Source organism: Coregonus clupeaformis, unplaced genomic scaffold (genome assembly GCF_020615455.1).
Source record: "Coregonus clupeaformis isolate EN_2021a unplaced genomic scaffold, ASM2061545v1 scaf0402, whole genome shotgun sequence".
In the NCBI taxonomy this organism is placed as follows: domain Eukaryota; kingdom Metazoa; phylum Chordata; class Actinopteri; order Salmoniformes; family Salmonidae; genus Coregonus; species Coregonus clupeaformis.
The window spans coordinates 50,308-65,550 of NW_025533857.1; the positions used below are offsets into that span (position 1 = coordinate 50,308).

At 43.6% G+C, this 15,243-nt stretch overlaps 1 protein-coding gene across 1 annotated transcript; it reads right to left on the minus strand.

Annotated features, from left to right (window-relative positions):
• Nucleotides 1–2,470: 2,470 nt before the first annotated feature.
• Nucleotides 2,471–14,755, minus strand: LOC123484677 (zinc finger and SCAN domain-containing protein 21-like). The gene is made up of 7 exons (XM_045215243.1): nucleotides 14,719–14,755; nucleotides 14,243–14,354; nucleotides 13,949–14,076; nucleotides 4,384–4,495; nucleotides 3,849–4,147; nucleotides 3,376–3,627; nucleotides 2,471–2,488 (listed from the first exon to the last, which is right to left on the minus strand). Exons 2-7 carry the CDS (start codon nucleotides 14,343–14,345, stop codon nucleotides 2,471–2,473), a joined length of 912 nt encoding a protein of 303 aa, XP_045071178.1. The 5' UTR covers nucleotides 14,346–14,354; nucleotides 14,719–14,755.
• Nucleotides 14,756–15,243: the final 488 nt, after the last annotated feature.

Consider the following 15,243-nt stretch of genomic DNA (forward strand, 5'->3'; position numbering starts at 1 on the left):
TGCTTGCTTGTTGTGAATTATGCTCAGGTGCACATATTTCCAATTCAACCATGAGGCAAAAAATGTGGTAAAAGCTCTTGTTGATCCTGCAATCTGAACAAATACCAAGATGCTGTATTTTCAGCTGATATTTCATTTGTTTATGGAAATGCATATTGTTTATGCAGTGTTGAGGAATGTGAAAGAACACCCTTGATTATTTTTACTGTGATGACTTATTTTGATTTTTGTAAGCCAACACTTTTGAGATCAGTCAATAAATGCTTCTGGTATTGACTTATATGCTGCCCCTGTCTTCATGTTGTTGCTGGACATATCTTTTTAAAAATGTGTGTAGGTCACCTAAATCATCAGAAAAATTGCCCCCCCTGAGAATTTTTTCAGGAGCCGCCACTGGTCGACAGTCCTTGCAGTGCTTCTGCCGTTAAGTCTTGGAGGCCCAAAAACGTATTGGCTGCAGATATGATGTCCAACTTCTTGGACCCTTGTGCAGTACAGTTAAGAACTGTGGCTATAAATGCTACAAAATCCACCTTATTCACAATAAGTGTATCCAGATCACTTGATGGACGTATAACATTTGCAACTGGTTGAGGTGCATCCACCGCCATATCTTCTTCAGAACTGTGGCCTCTTTCCCCTTCAACTCTCTTCACTGCATCCACATAGGAGATTTGCTGTACAGCCCTGATCCTTGACACCTCAAACTCTTTCACCCTAACAGGGCACTCAGAGAATTCTGAAATTTGATCCCCACCACAGTTGCAACATTTTACATTCACAGACTCTTCAAAAACATATTCCTTCGGTCTGCAAACACTTGACACATGGCCAAACTTTTACACTTCTTGCATTGCATCCGGTTTTGCACTAATGCTCTTATGGCATATCTTATATATCCCAACTTTACATAGGGTGGTAAATACTCTTCATCAAACATCAATAATACAGATCAACTTTGCTCCTTTTTCCCATTCTCCATACGGGTGAAGCAACGTACATTAACTACTCCTGGAATTGTTTGCCTAAGATATTGATTATCAATGTCCAACGGGACACAAGAGATAACACCTTTGCCGGTGCCCTGCTCCGAAAATCAAAGCTGTCCACTTCATGCGTTCATAATTTCGCGAGCCACAATGCACGCTCCTTTTCCTCTTTAGATACACACGATATCAACACCATACCACTCCTGGTTACTTTGACTGCATCCACTTTTCCCAATACCGCTTTCACCATCCTCGTGACTTCAAAAGGGTTTCCCAAATAAACATCCTTATCCAAAAACGTACTCCAACAAGCAACGATTCATCAGACTCATTTTCCACAACAATTTTAGCCATTCTTGGACTTCCCTGTTGTCCACTCATCTTTCTCGCTAACTGTACTCGACACGCTTTCAGCTCTCAGCTTCAAACGACACTTCTGCTTCTCCATCTCACGGTCCTTCACCCCTCATTGACCGGTCATTGTTTACTTCCGTTACACTGAAGATAAGTTGTTATTGGTTGGCGTCATAGCTCAAAGGGTGTGGCTAAATTAAAAGGGTATTCGCGCTGTTCTTTAAAATATGCAGTGGTGGAAAAAGTAAAGATACCTCCCGGCTCTCTTCACTTGTTTGTTCTTCTTCTGTGGGTTAATGGCAGACTACAACCCAAAAAGGTGAATTGCCGCCACCAACTGGACAGGTTGAAAAAACAAGTTAAAAAGAAAATCCATATGTGATAATCCACCCAAATAAAAAAAGAGTACATTCACAAATCCAAAACTGCGATTATGGCTTGTCTGCATCCATCCTAACACCAGAGGCGGTAGAAGCAGGAGCCACCACCCTCAGGTGGTTAGTCTTTGAGCTCCCTTCTTGACCTCTAGCCATTGTTTGGGTGTTGTTGGCATTGTGTGCTGTGTTATAGGCTAGGTACCTTGTGGTGAACGCCCATCCTGACCCTGTCTGTATTGGTGGGGTAACCATGAGGTAACTGAGGAAGTCTAGACCCAGGTCCAGAACTTCTATGAACCCATTTACCAGGCATTAGACGAGATCCTGAAAGACTACCACCAGGGGGTCTCCCACCACTCTCTGTGAAGGCTTGAAGCCCAGGGTGACCTGCTCTGTTCATCATGGATACTGTGGTGTTTGTATCATAGGAACAGGAGGGTCTATCTCTATCAGCCCCAGGCCCTGCTTCATCCCTGCACTGAGACTGTGAAGAGAAGTGTCTGGGCTGCAGACTGGATCCCTGACTGGAGTCTCTGTCTCTCTGATGACCACCAGGACTGAAGTTGTTCAGTCCACCTGTCCACTGGTTGTGTTCTGTATGGTGGTGGAGTCTCTGTCCCTCATGGTTCGGTCTCGGTTCCAACTCGGGAAGGAAGAGCGATGGCTCCTTATCCATGGTTCTGATCCGGGGCCAGGGTTTGTGACCAGCCGCTTCAGAGGTCCAGTCTCTCCCGCCAGCAACACCGGATATCAGCAGGTCCTCATGGACTGCAAACACAAAGTGTACAGAAGAGAATATAAATGTTGATATAAGCAACGCTGTACACACAGAAACATGATATTATAACATTTTAACCACAGTCAAGCCAATCTAACGCTGTGATTCAAGCCAATCTAACACTGTGATTCAAGTACTGTACCTAATGTACATTATGGAGCCATTGGAATTATTGTTATTATATATCTTTTTTGTCTTGATTCAATAATTAAGTATACTGTTTTGGTTCAACTGTAATAAGGAAAACTCAGTCCCTGAAATGATACAACAACAAAAAACAAGTCAGTCAGCACAGAGTCAATTCTGTATTTAATTTCAACAAAATGGTCATACACTCACATAACTCTGAAGTACAGTGCTTTTATTGCACAAAACAATAGAACACATTTTCTCAGTGTGGTAACACTACCTTTTCTGTAATTCTGGTACCCTCGGTTTGATAACATTAATTTTAGAATACTTTGGAAAAGGTTGAACATTACATTACACACAGCTTCACTATTTCATGTCAAGTAAACATGAATTAAGGCACTGTCATTATCTCACTATAAAACATTATCAACCTAAAGGGACAAAGCATTTTTACAGACACCATCACCATATCATCTACTCCTCATCATATTCATTCTTTCCTCAGTTCACCTCATCCAGTTCCCTATACATCCTAAATCAAAATAGTTAACTACAAACAATCTAACTAGTTCTACATTACATGTTACTTACTATACACGGGCTGTGTGCATTTTCTGAATGTTCAGTGCGTACAGGCAAACGGCCTCTCTCTCGTGTGAACCTTCAGGTGTCTCTTCAGGTGGTGCTGGTGTGAGAACCTCTTCTCACACTGGGGGCAGCTGTAGGGTTTCTCCCCTGTGTGGACCCTCTGGTGCCTCTTCAGCTTGGACGAGTGGGTGAAACTGGCCCGACACAGGTGGCAGCCGAACTGCTTCTCCCCCGTGTGCATCCTCTGGTGGATCTCCACCTGTTTGGGGAAACTGAAGGCTTTCCCACAGAACGAACACAGGAAGCGCTTCTCTTTGCCACCGGATCTACTGATAGCATTACTACTACTGTCATTTGTCAATGGGCTTGTGTAGCCATTTAGTGTTGAGGAACTGGCATTGTTTGAGGTCTGGTTTAACATAAGGAGATTGTGAGGAGGACGAAGGCCAGGGAGTGTCTGTGTTGTCACAGGGTCCATGTTCCAATTGATAGATCCTATAGAAGGCAGGCTGAAGGCAGCACTTGTTATGGGGTTAACCTGAGGCCCCATCAGTCTCTCTGAATCACAACTATAGGAGCAGGACGGAGCATCGCTAGTCAAGTCTGTGTCTGTTCTCTCCAGCTGCATACGGACACCTCCCCATCCCCGCAGACCAAATCTAAGTCTCGCCTGGTCTCAGCCAGTCTGTTGTCATGGAGACAAAGTTCAGATGTTGTTTTGTGTTCCACTGTCTGTTTCTGGTAGTGGTCAACAGTGTTGTTCCCCAGTCCAGAGTTGAGGACGCTGTCCCATCCACTGACCTCCACTATGTCGCCTTTGGTCCTGGCCTGCTCAGTAATGTTGTCCCCTGGGCCCTTGGTTGCACCAGTCTGGGTCTGGGAATCCAAGATGGCCGCCCAGTCTCCTCTGTTAGCTTCCAGCCAACCACCTTCAGGAAGAGGTTACAAAATAAACTTTACAAACATGGCAGAGACAACTCTACATATGGCATATTTTGTAAATTACCTGGTGAAGTTAATACATTATAATGTTTGTTTGTGTGTGTGTTTTTGTATGTAAACATAAGTTGTTTAATTTTATGAATGAAGAAAAAATTATAGCCAGGTGCATCACTATTCCCATTGAAGATCTATTACTGTATGTAGGCTATATGTATTTCTCGACCTTGCTCCCCCATCTTTACTCCACTCAGCAGATCAATGCTCTCTGGTCCGTCCTCTACTGTCTCCTCTTTGACCAGCAGCAGATCAAGATTCCCATCCTCCATGTCTACTGACTGTAAGAGATACAGAGTGAGAGGATGTTGGATCAAGAAACCTGCTATGGAGCATCTTCTGATTTGGCAATGAAAGATTGCTAAGAGTACTATGCAAACGTTAGTTGATTTGATTACTTGACACTTCAGACAAATCAAAAATAAAATCTCATTTTATTGGTCGCGTACACATATTTTGCAGATGTTATCGCAGGTGCAGCAAAAATGCTTATGTTTCTAGCTCCAACAGTACCTAACAATAAAAAAAAACAATACACAGAATTATATATATATATATATATATATATATATATATATATATATATATATATATAAATAATTAAGAAGGATCAGAATACGTAATGTCAGAGTCCGGAATATAAATACAGTGGTGTGAAAAAGTGTTTGCCCCCTTCCTGATTTGTTATTTGTTTGCATGTTTGTCACACTTAAATGTTTCAGATCATCAAACAAATTTAAATATTAGTAAAAGATAACAGAAGTAAACACAAAACGCAGTTTTGAAATGAAGGTTGTTATTATTAAGGGAAAACAAAATCCAAACCTACATGGCCCTGTGTGAAAAAGTGTTTGCCCCCCCTGTTATAACACAACTCAACTGTGGTTTATCACACCTGGAGTTCAATTCCTCTAGCCACACCCAGGCCTGATTACTGCCACACCTGTTCTCAATCAAGGAATCACTTAAATAGGACCTGCCTGACAAAGTGAAGTAGACCAAAAGATCCTCAAAAGCTAGACATCATGCCGAGATCCAAAGAAATTCAGGAACAAATGAGAAAGAAAGTAATTGAGATCCATCAGTCTGGAAAAGGTTATAAAGCCATTTCTAAAGCTTTGGGACTCCAGCGAACCATAGTGAGAGCCATTATCCACAAATGACGAAACATGGAACAGTGGTGAACCTTCCCAGGAGTGGCCGGCCGACCAAATTTACCCCAAGAGCGCAGCGACGACTCATCCAAGAGGTCACAAAAAGACCCCACAACAACATCCAAAGAGCTGCAGGCCTCACTTGCCTCAGTTAAGGTCAGTGTTCATGACTCCACCATAAGAAAGAGACTGGGCAAAAATGGCCTGCATGGCAGAGTTCCAAGACGAAAACCACTGCTGAGCAAAAAGAACATTAAGGCTCGTCTAATTTTTGGCAGAAAACATCTTGATGATCCCCAAGACCTTTGGGAAAATACTCTGTGGACTGACGAGACAAAAGTTGAACTTTTTGGAAGGTGTGTGTCCCATTACATCTTGCGTAAAAGTAACACCGCATTTCAGAAAAGAACATCATACCAACAGTAAAATATGGTGGTGGTAGTGATGGTCTGGGCCTGTTTTGCTGCTTCAGGACCTGGAAGACTTGCTGTGATAAATGGAACCATGAATTCTGCTGTCTACCAAAAAATCCTGAAGGAGAATGTCCGGCCATCTGTTCGTGACCTCAAGCTGAAGCGAACTTGGGTTCTGCAGCAGGACAATGATCCAAAACACACCAGCAAGTCCACCTCTGAATGGCTGAAGAAAAACAAAATGAAGACTTTGGAGTGGCCTAGTCAAAGTCCTGACCTGAATTCTATTGAGATGTTGTGGCATGACCTTAAAAAGGCAGTTCATGCTCGAAAATCCTCCAATGTGGCTGAATTACAACAATTCTGCAAAGATGAGTGGCCCAAAATTCCTCCACAGCGCTGTAAAAGACTCATTGCAAGTTATCGCAAACGCTTGATTGCAGTTGTTGCTGCTAAGGGGTGGCTTCCAACCAGTTATTAGGTTGTAGGGGGCAATCACTTTTTCACACAGGGCCATGTGGGTTTGGATTTTGTTTTCCCTTAATAATAACAAAACTGCATTTTGTGTTTACTTGTGTTATCTTTGACTAATATTTAAATTTGTTTGATCTGAAACATTTAAGTGTGACAAACATGCAAACAAATAAGAAATCAGGAAGGGGGCAAACACTTTTTCACACCACTGTATATATATACTGAACAAAAATATAAACACAACATGTATAAACACAACACATTTGTTTTCTTTTAAAAAATTACGAAATATCAAAACGGTAATGTCAGAGTCCGGAATATAGTGTGATGGTTTGGGGATGCTTTGCTGCCTCTGGACCTGGACGACTTGCCTTAATAGAAGGGAACCATGAATTCTGCTCTGTATCAGAGAATTCTACAGGAGAATGTCAGGCCATTCGTCTGTGAGCTGAAGCTGAAGCACAGCTGGGTCATGCAGCAAGACAATGATCCAAAACACACAATCAAGTCTACATGAAAATGGCTAAAGAATCTGGAGTTTTGGAATGGCCTAATCCAGACCTAATCCCAATTGAGATGTTGTGGCCGGACTTGAAACGGAAGCAGTTCATGTTTGAAAACCCATTCATGTTGCTGAGTTAAAGCAGTTCTGCATGCAAGAGTGGGCGAAAGTTCCTCCACAGCGATGTGAGAGACTGATCAACAACTACAGGAAGCATTTGGTTGCAGTTATTGCAGCTAAAGGTGGCACAACCAGTTATTGAATGTAAGGGGGCAATTACTTTTTCACACAGGGGAATTGGGTGTTGCATAAATGTGTTAATTAAATAAGCATATTTGTTTTGTTATTTGTAAACTCAGGTTCTAATATTAGGTTTTGGTTGAAGATCTGATGACATTCAGTATCAAAGATATGCTAAAATAGAGAAAATCCGAAAGAGCACACAAGTGTAACGCCAGCCAAGGACCTGCGGGATCGTCTGAGACTAGCCACCCAGACAGCTGATGAAACTGGGGGTTTGCTCAACTGAACAATTTCTGCACAAACTGTCAGAAACCACCAACTGTCAGAAACTGTCTCAGGGAAGCTCATCTGCATGCTCGTCATCCTTACCAGGATCGTAACCGACTTATTGTCGTCGTAACCGACTTCAGTGGGCAAATGCTCACCGGCACGCTGGAGAAGTGTGCTCTTCACGGATGAATTCCGGTTTCAACTGTACCGGGCAGATGGCAGACATCGTCGTGTGGGCGAGTGGTTTGCTGACGTCAACATTGTGAACAGAATGCCCCATGGTGGCGCAGGGGTTCTGGTATGGTCAGGTATAAGCTACGGATAATAAACACAATTGCATTTTATTGATGGCAATTTGAATGCACAGAGATACCGTGACGAGATCCTGAGGCCCATTGTCGTGCCATTCATCCGTCACCATCACCTCATGTTTCAGCATGATAATGCACGGCCCCATGTCGCAAGGATCTGTACACAATTCCTGGAAGCTGAAAATGTCCCAGTTCTTCCATGACCTGCATACTCACCAGACACCATTGAGCATGTTTGGGATGCTCTAGATCGATGTGTACGACCGCGTGTTCCAGTTCCCGCCAATATCCAGCAACTTTGCACAGCCATTGAAGAGGAGTGGGACAACATTCCACAGGCCACAATCAACAGCCTGATCAACTCTATGTGAAGGAGATGTGTCGCGCTGCATGAGGCAAATGGTGGTCACACCAGATACTGACTGGTTTTCTGATCCACACCCCTACCTTTTTTTAAAGGTATCTGTGACCAACAGCATATCTGTATTCCTAGTCATGTGAAATACATAGATTAGGACCTAATGAATTGATTTCAATTGACTGATTTCCTAATATGAACTGTAACTCAGTAAAATCTTTGAAATTGTTGCATGTTGCGTTTATATTTTAGTTCAGTATATGATCCCTTATTGTGGTCCTCTGTAGCTCAGCTGGTAGAGCACGGCGCTTGTAACGCCAAGGTAGTGGGTTCGATCCCGGGACCACCCATACACAAAAAAGAAAATGTATGCACGCATGACTGTAAGTCGCTTTGGATAAAAGCGTCTGCTAAATGGCATATTATTATATTATCTATATTATATGTCACTTGTTAAATCCACTTAAATCAGTGTAGATGAAGGTGAGGAGACAGGCCTGTTCATCCCACTACCATCTAGACGGCAGAGACAGTACAGGTCCATCAAAGCTGGGACAGAGAGACTGAAAAACAGCTTCTATCTCCATCAGACTATTAAATAGTCACCACAAGCCGGCCTTCGCCTGGGACCCTGCCCTGAACCTTAGTTATTGTTCCACCTGGCAACCACCTGGTACTCTATCCTGCACCATCGACTGCTGCCCTATGTACATAATCATTGAACACTGGTCACTTTAATAATATATATATACACAGTGGGGGAAAAAAAGTATTTAGTCAGACACCAATTGTGCAAGTTCTCCCACTTAAAAAGATGAGAGAGGCCTGTAATTTTTCATCATAGGTACACGCTCAACTATGACAGACAAATTGAGAGAAAAAATCCAGAAAATCACATTATAGGATTTTTAATGAATTTATTTGCAAATTATGGTGGAAAATAAGTATTTGGTCACCTACAAACAAGCAAGATTTCTGGCTCTCACAGACCTGTAACTTCTTCTTTAAGAGGCTCCTCTGTCCTCCACTCGTTACCTGTATTAATGGCACCTGTTTGAACTTGTTATCAGTATAAAAGACACCTGTCCACACCCTCAAACAGTCACACTCCAAACTCCACTATGGCCAAGACCAAAGAGCTGTCAAAGGACACCAGAAACAAAATTGTAGACCTGCACCAGGCTGGGAAGACTGAATCTGCAATAGGTAAGCAGCTTGGTTTGAAGAAATCAACTGTGGGAGCAATTATTAGGAAATGGAAGACATACAAGACCACTGATAATCTCCCTCGATCTGGGGGCTCCACGCAAGATCTCACCCCGTGGGGTCAAAATGATCACAAGAACGGTGAGCAAAAATCCCAGAACCACACGGGGGGACCTAGTGAATGACCTGCAGAGAGCTGGGACCAAAGTAACAAAGCCTACCATCAGTAACACACTACGCCACCAGGGACTCAAATCCTGCAGTGCCAGACCTGTCCCCCTGCTTAAGCCAGTACATGTCCAGGCCCGTCTGAAGTTTGCTAGAGTGCATTTGGATGATCCAGAAGAGGATTGGGAGAATGTCGTATGGTCAGATGAAACCAAAATAGAACTTTTTGGTAAAAACTCAACTCATCGTGTTTGGAGGACAAAGAATGCTGAGTTGCATCCAAATAACACCATACCTACTGTGAAGCATGGGGGGTGGAAACATCATGCTTTGGGGGCTGTTTTTTTCTGCAAAGGGATCAGGACGACTGATCCGTGTAAAGGAAAGAATGAATGGGGCCATGTATCGTGAGATTTTGAGTGAAAACCTCCTTCCATCAGCAAGGGCATTGAAGATTAAACGTGGCTGGGTCTTTCAGCATGACAATGATCCCAAACACACCGCCTGGGCAACGAAGGAGTGGCTTCGTAAGAAGCATTTCAAGGTCCTGGAGTGGCCTAGCCAGTCTCCAGATCTCAACCCCATAGAAAATCTTTGGAGGGAGTTGAATGTCCGTGTTGCCCAGCGACAGCCCCAAAACATCACTGCTCTAGAGGATATCTGCATGGAGGAATGGGCCAAAATACCAGCAACAGTGTGTGAAAACCTTGTGAAGAATTTATACAGAAAACGTTTGACCTGTCTCATTGCCAACAAAGGGTATATAACAAAGTATTGAGAAACTTTTGTTATTGACCAAATACTTATTTTCCACCATAATATGCAAATAAATTCATTAAAAATCCTACAATGTGATTTTCTGGAAAAGAAAATCTCAATTTGTCTGTCACAGTTGACGTGTACCTATGATGAAAATTACAGGCCTCTCTCATCTTTTTAAGTGGGAGAACTTGCACAATTGGTGGCTGACTAAATACTTTTTCCCCCCACTGTATACACACAGTGCTTCAGACCCTTTCCCTTTTTCCACATTTTGTTACGTTACAGCCTTATTCAAAAATGGATTACATCATTTTTTCCCCTCATCAAGCTACACACAATACCCGATACTGACAAACCGAAAACAGGTTGTTAGAATCTTTTGCAAATTAAAAAAACAGAAATACCTTATTTATATTTTATAAGTATTCAGACCCTTTGCTATGAGACTCGAAATTGAGTTCAAGTGCATCCTGTTTCCATTGATCATCCTTGAGATGTTTCTACAACTGTGGTAAATTCAAATGATTGGACATGATTTGGAAAGGCACACACCTGTCTATATAAGGTCCCACAGTTGACAGTGCATGTCAGAGCAAAAACCAAGCCACGAGGTCGAAGGAATTGTGGAGATGGGAGAACCTTCAAGACGGACAACAATCCACCAATCAGGCCTTTATGGTAGAGTGGACAGACGGAAGCCATGCCTCAGGAAAAGGCACATGACAGCCCGCTTGGAGTTTGCCAAAAGGCACCTAAAGGATCATGAGAAACAAGATACTCTGGTCTGATGAAACCAAGATTTAACTCTTTGGCCTGAATGCCAAGCGTCACATCTGGAGGAAACCTGGCACGATCCCTACGGTGAAGCATGTTGGTGGCAGCATCATGCTGTGGAGATGTTTTTCAGCGGCAGGGACTGGGAGACTAGTCAGGATCAAGGGAAATATGAACGGAGCAAAGTACAGAGAGATCCTTGATGAAAACCTGCTCCAGACGCTCAGGACCTCAGACTGGGGCGAAGGTTCTCCTTCCAACAGGACAACGACCCTAAGCACACAGCCAAGACAATGCAGGAGTGGCTTCGGGACAAGTCTCTGAATGTCCTTGAGTGGCCCAGCCGGAGCCCGGACTTGAACCCGATCTAACATCTCTGGAGAGACCTGAAAATAGCTGTGCAGCGACGCTCCCCATCCAACCTGACAGAGCTTGAGAGGATCTGCAGAGAAGAATAGGAGAAACTTCCCAAATACAGGTGTGCCAAGCTTGTTGCGTCCTACAAAAGAAGACTCGAGGCTGTAATCGGTGCTTCAACAAAGTAATGAGTAAAGGGTCTGAATACTTATATAAATGTAATATTTCAGTTTTTCAAATTTGATACATTTGCAAACATTTCTAAAAACCTGCTTTGTCATTATGGGGTGAGGGAAAAAAATAATTTAATCAATTTTAGAAAAAGGCTGTAACGTAAAAAAATGTCAAGGGGTCTGAATACCTTCAGAATGCACTGTATATACACACACAGAGTATACCAAACATTAGGAACCATTTCTAATATTGAGTTGCACCCCTCCCTTTTACCCTCAGAACAGCCTCAATTTGTCGGAGCATGGACTCCACAGGGATGCTGGCATATGTTGACTCCAATGCTTCCCACAGTTGTGTCAAGTTGGCTGGATGTCCTTTGAGTGGTGGACCATTCTTGATACACACAGGAAACTTCAGCGTGAAAAACCCAGCAGCATTGCAGTTCTTGACACACTCAAACCGGTGCGCCTGGCACCTACTACCATACCCGTTCAAAGGCACTTAAATATTTTGTCTTGCCCATTCACCCTCTGAATGGCACACATTTGTCTCAAGGCTTAAAAATACTTATTTAACCCATCTCCTCCCCTTCATCTACACTGATTGAAGTGGACTTAGCAAGTGACATCAATAAGGGATCATAACTTTCACCTGGACTCACCTGGTCAGTCTACGCCATGGAAAGAGCAGTGTAAAGGGGATTGGGTTGCGACATTTGGATGTCTCTAAGCTTCCCTGTAGTTTAAGAAGTCACTGGTGTTGCCCTGCAAGTGTCCTTGTCGTCAGGGAGTATCGTCTGAATTCCATGTCAGAACAGTATCGCCCTCCACTTTCACAGTCACCTCATCTACGACCCTCCCCTTCTTATCTAGGCACCCTTCAGAGTATACAGTACTACTGTACTGGTTCCAGTCCCCTCTCATTGGATAAGTCTACAGTGCCTTCAGAAAGTATTCATACCCCTTGACTTATTCCACATTTTGTTGTGTTACAGCCTGAATTCAAAATTGATTAAATTGATATTTTTTCCTCACCCATCTACACACAATACCCCATAATGACAAAGTGAAAACATGTTTTTATTTTATTTTATTGAAAATGAAATACAGAAATCTCTCATTTACACAAGTATTCACACCCGTGCCAATACTTTGTAGAAGCACCTTTGGCAGCGATTACAGCTGTGAGTCTTCCTGGGTAAGTCTCAAAGAGCTTTCCACACCTGGATTGTTCAACATTTGCCCATTATTCTTTTTAAACTTCATCAAGCTCTGGCAAATTGCTTGTTGATCAATGCAAAACAACCATTTTCAGGTCTGGCCATAGATTCTCAAGTAGATGTAAGTCAAAACTGTAACTCGGCCACTCAGGAAAATTAATTGTCTTCCTGGTAAGCAACTCCAGTGTAGATTTGGCCTTGTGTTTTAGGTTACTGTCCTGCTAAAAGGTGAATTCATCTCGCAGTGTCTGGTGGAAAGCAGACTGAACCAGGCTTTCCTCTAGGATTTTGCTTAGCTCCATTCAGTTTCTCAATGGTGACTCCCTGTTTAAATAAAGGTAAAATCTAAAATATATTTTCTGCTGACAACAATTCATGTTTGTCTTTAATACAGTGTTTGATCTAAACGTCTGAAGCTATTGTTCTATGTTATTGAGTGGAATGGTTTTTCTGCTGGTGTATCCTGAGGTAGCTCCTCTCTGAGAACCTCTTCCCGCAGTGTGTACAGGCGAACAGCCTCTCTCCCGTGTGGACCTTCAGGTGCATCTTCAGCTGGTGCTGGCAGGAGAATCTCTTCTCACACTGGGGTCAGCTGTATTATTTCTCCCCTGTGTGGACCCTCTGGTGTCTCTTCAGGTTGCCAGCATGGGCAAAGCGCATGTTACACTGGGTACAGCTGAAGGGTTTCTCCCCTGTGTGGACTCTTTGGTGCCTATTCAGGCTGGACGATTGGGAGAAAGTGGCCCGGCACAGGTGGCAGCCATACGGTTTCTCCCCGTGTGCATCCTCTGGTGGATCTCCACCTGTTGGGGGAAACTGAAGGCTTTCCCACAGAACGAACACGTGAAGCGCTTCTCTATTGCGCTGCCAACTTTACTGATTCCGTCTCTACTACTGTCATTTGTCAATGGGCTTGTGTAGCCATTTAGTGTTGAGGCACTGGCATTGTCTGAGGTCTGTTTTAACATTAGGAGAGTGTGAGGAGGTCGAAGGCCAGGGAGTGTCTGTGTTGTCGCAGGGTCCATGTTCCAGTTGATAGATCCTATAGAAGGCAGGCTGAAAGCAGCATCTGTTAGGGGGTTCACCTGAGGTGCCATCAATCTCTCTGAATCACAACTATAGGAGCAGGACGGATCATCGCTAGCCGAGTCTGTGTGTGTTCTCTCCGCCGCACTACCGACACCTTCCCGTCCCCGCAGACCAAAGCTATGCCTCGCCCTGGTCGTAGCCAGTCTGTTGTCATGGAGACCGTGTTCAGATGTTGTTTTGGGTTCGATTGTCTGTTTCTGGTTGTGGTTAACAGTGTTGTTCCCCAGCCCAGAGTTGAGGACGCTGTCCCATCCACTGACCTCCACTATGTCGCCTCTGGTCCTGGCCTGCTCAGTGATGTTGTCCCTTAGGCCCTTGACTGCACCCATCTGGGTCTGGGAATCCAAGATGGTCGCCCAGTCTCCTCTGTTAGCCTCCAGCCAACCACCTACAAGAAGAGGTTAGAAAATTGACTTTACAAACATGGAAGAGAACTCTACATATCAAGTTTTTTTGTGTCAATTACCTGGTCAAGTTCATACATTATAATGTGTGTTTGTATATGTAAAGTTGTATTGAATGAAGAAAATAGGCTATATGTATTTCTCCCTTACCATGCTCCCCCATATTTAGTCCACTCAGCAGGTCAATGCTCTCTGGTCCGTCTTCTATTGTCTCCTCTTTGACCAGCAGCAGATCAGGCTTCCCATCCTCCATGTCTACTGACTGTAAGAGATACAGAGTGAGAGGATGTTGGATCAAGAAATCTGATATGAGCACCCTGCTATGGAGCATGTTGTGATTGGGCAATGAGGGATTGATATGAGTACTATGCAAACCTTAGTTGATTTGATTACTTGACACTATTGGCATGGTTCCACACAAAATTAATCAAGACCTGGGCCCGTATCCACAAAGAGTCTCAGAGTAGAAGTGCTGATCGAGGATCAGGTCCCCACCTGTCTGCATAGTCATTCACTATGATCTAAAAGGAAAAACTGATCCTCGATCAGCTTTCCTGCTCTGAGAGGCTTTGTGGATACGGGCCCTGACCTAATCCCATTCAGATAGTAGTTCACAGTGGGCTCACCTCAGTGAGACTGTGTGTGGTCCTGTGCTGCTCAGCTGGTTCCTCTGTGGGTTCAGGAGGAGGTGTAGTCTGGTTGTCCTCCATGACCATGGCCCCTTAGGGTTCCCAGACCCTCTTCAAACCCCTCCTCCTTCACCAGCAGCACCTCTGGATCCTCCTCCTCCTGGAAGAGACAGGTGATACAGATTGCACAGACATACAGTGAGGGGAAAAAAGTATTTGATCACCTGCTGATTTTGTACGTTTGCCCACTGACAAAGAAATGATCAGTCTATAATTTTAATGGTAGGTTTATTTGAACAGTGAGAGACAGAATAACAACAACAAAATCCAGAAAACGCATGTCAAAAATGTTATAAATTGATTTGCATTTTAATAAGGGAAATAAGTATTTGACCCCCCTCTCAATCAGAAAGATTTCTGGCTCCCAGGTGTCTTTTATACAGGTAACGAGCTGAGATTAGGAGCACACTCTTAAAGGGAGTGTCCTAATCTCAGTTTGTTACCTGTATAAAAGACACCTGT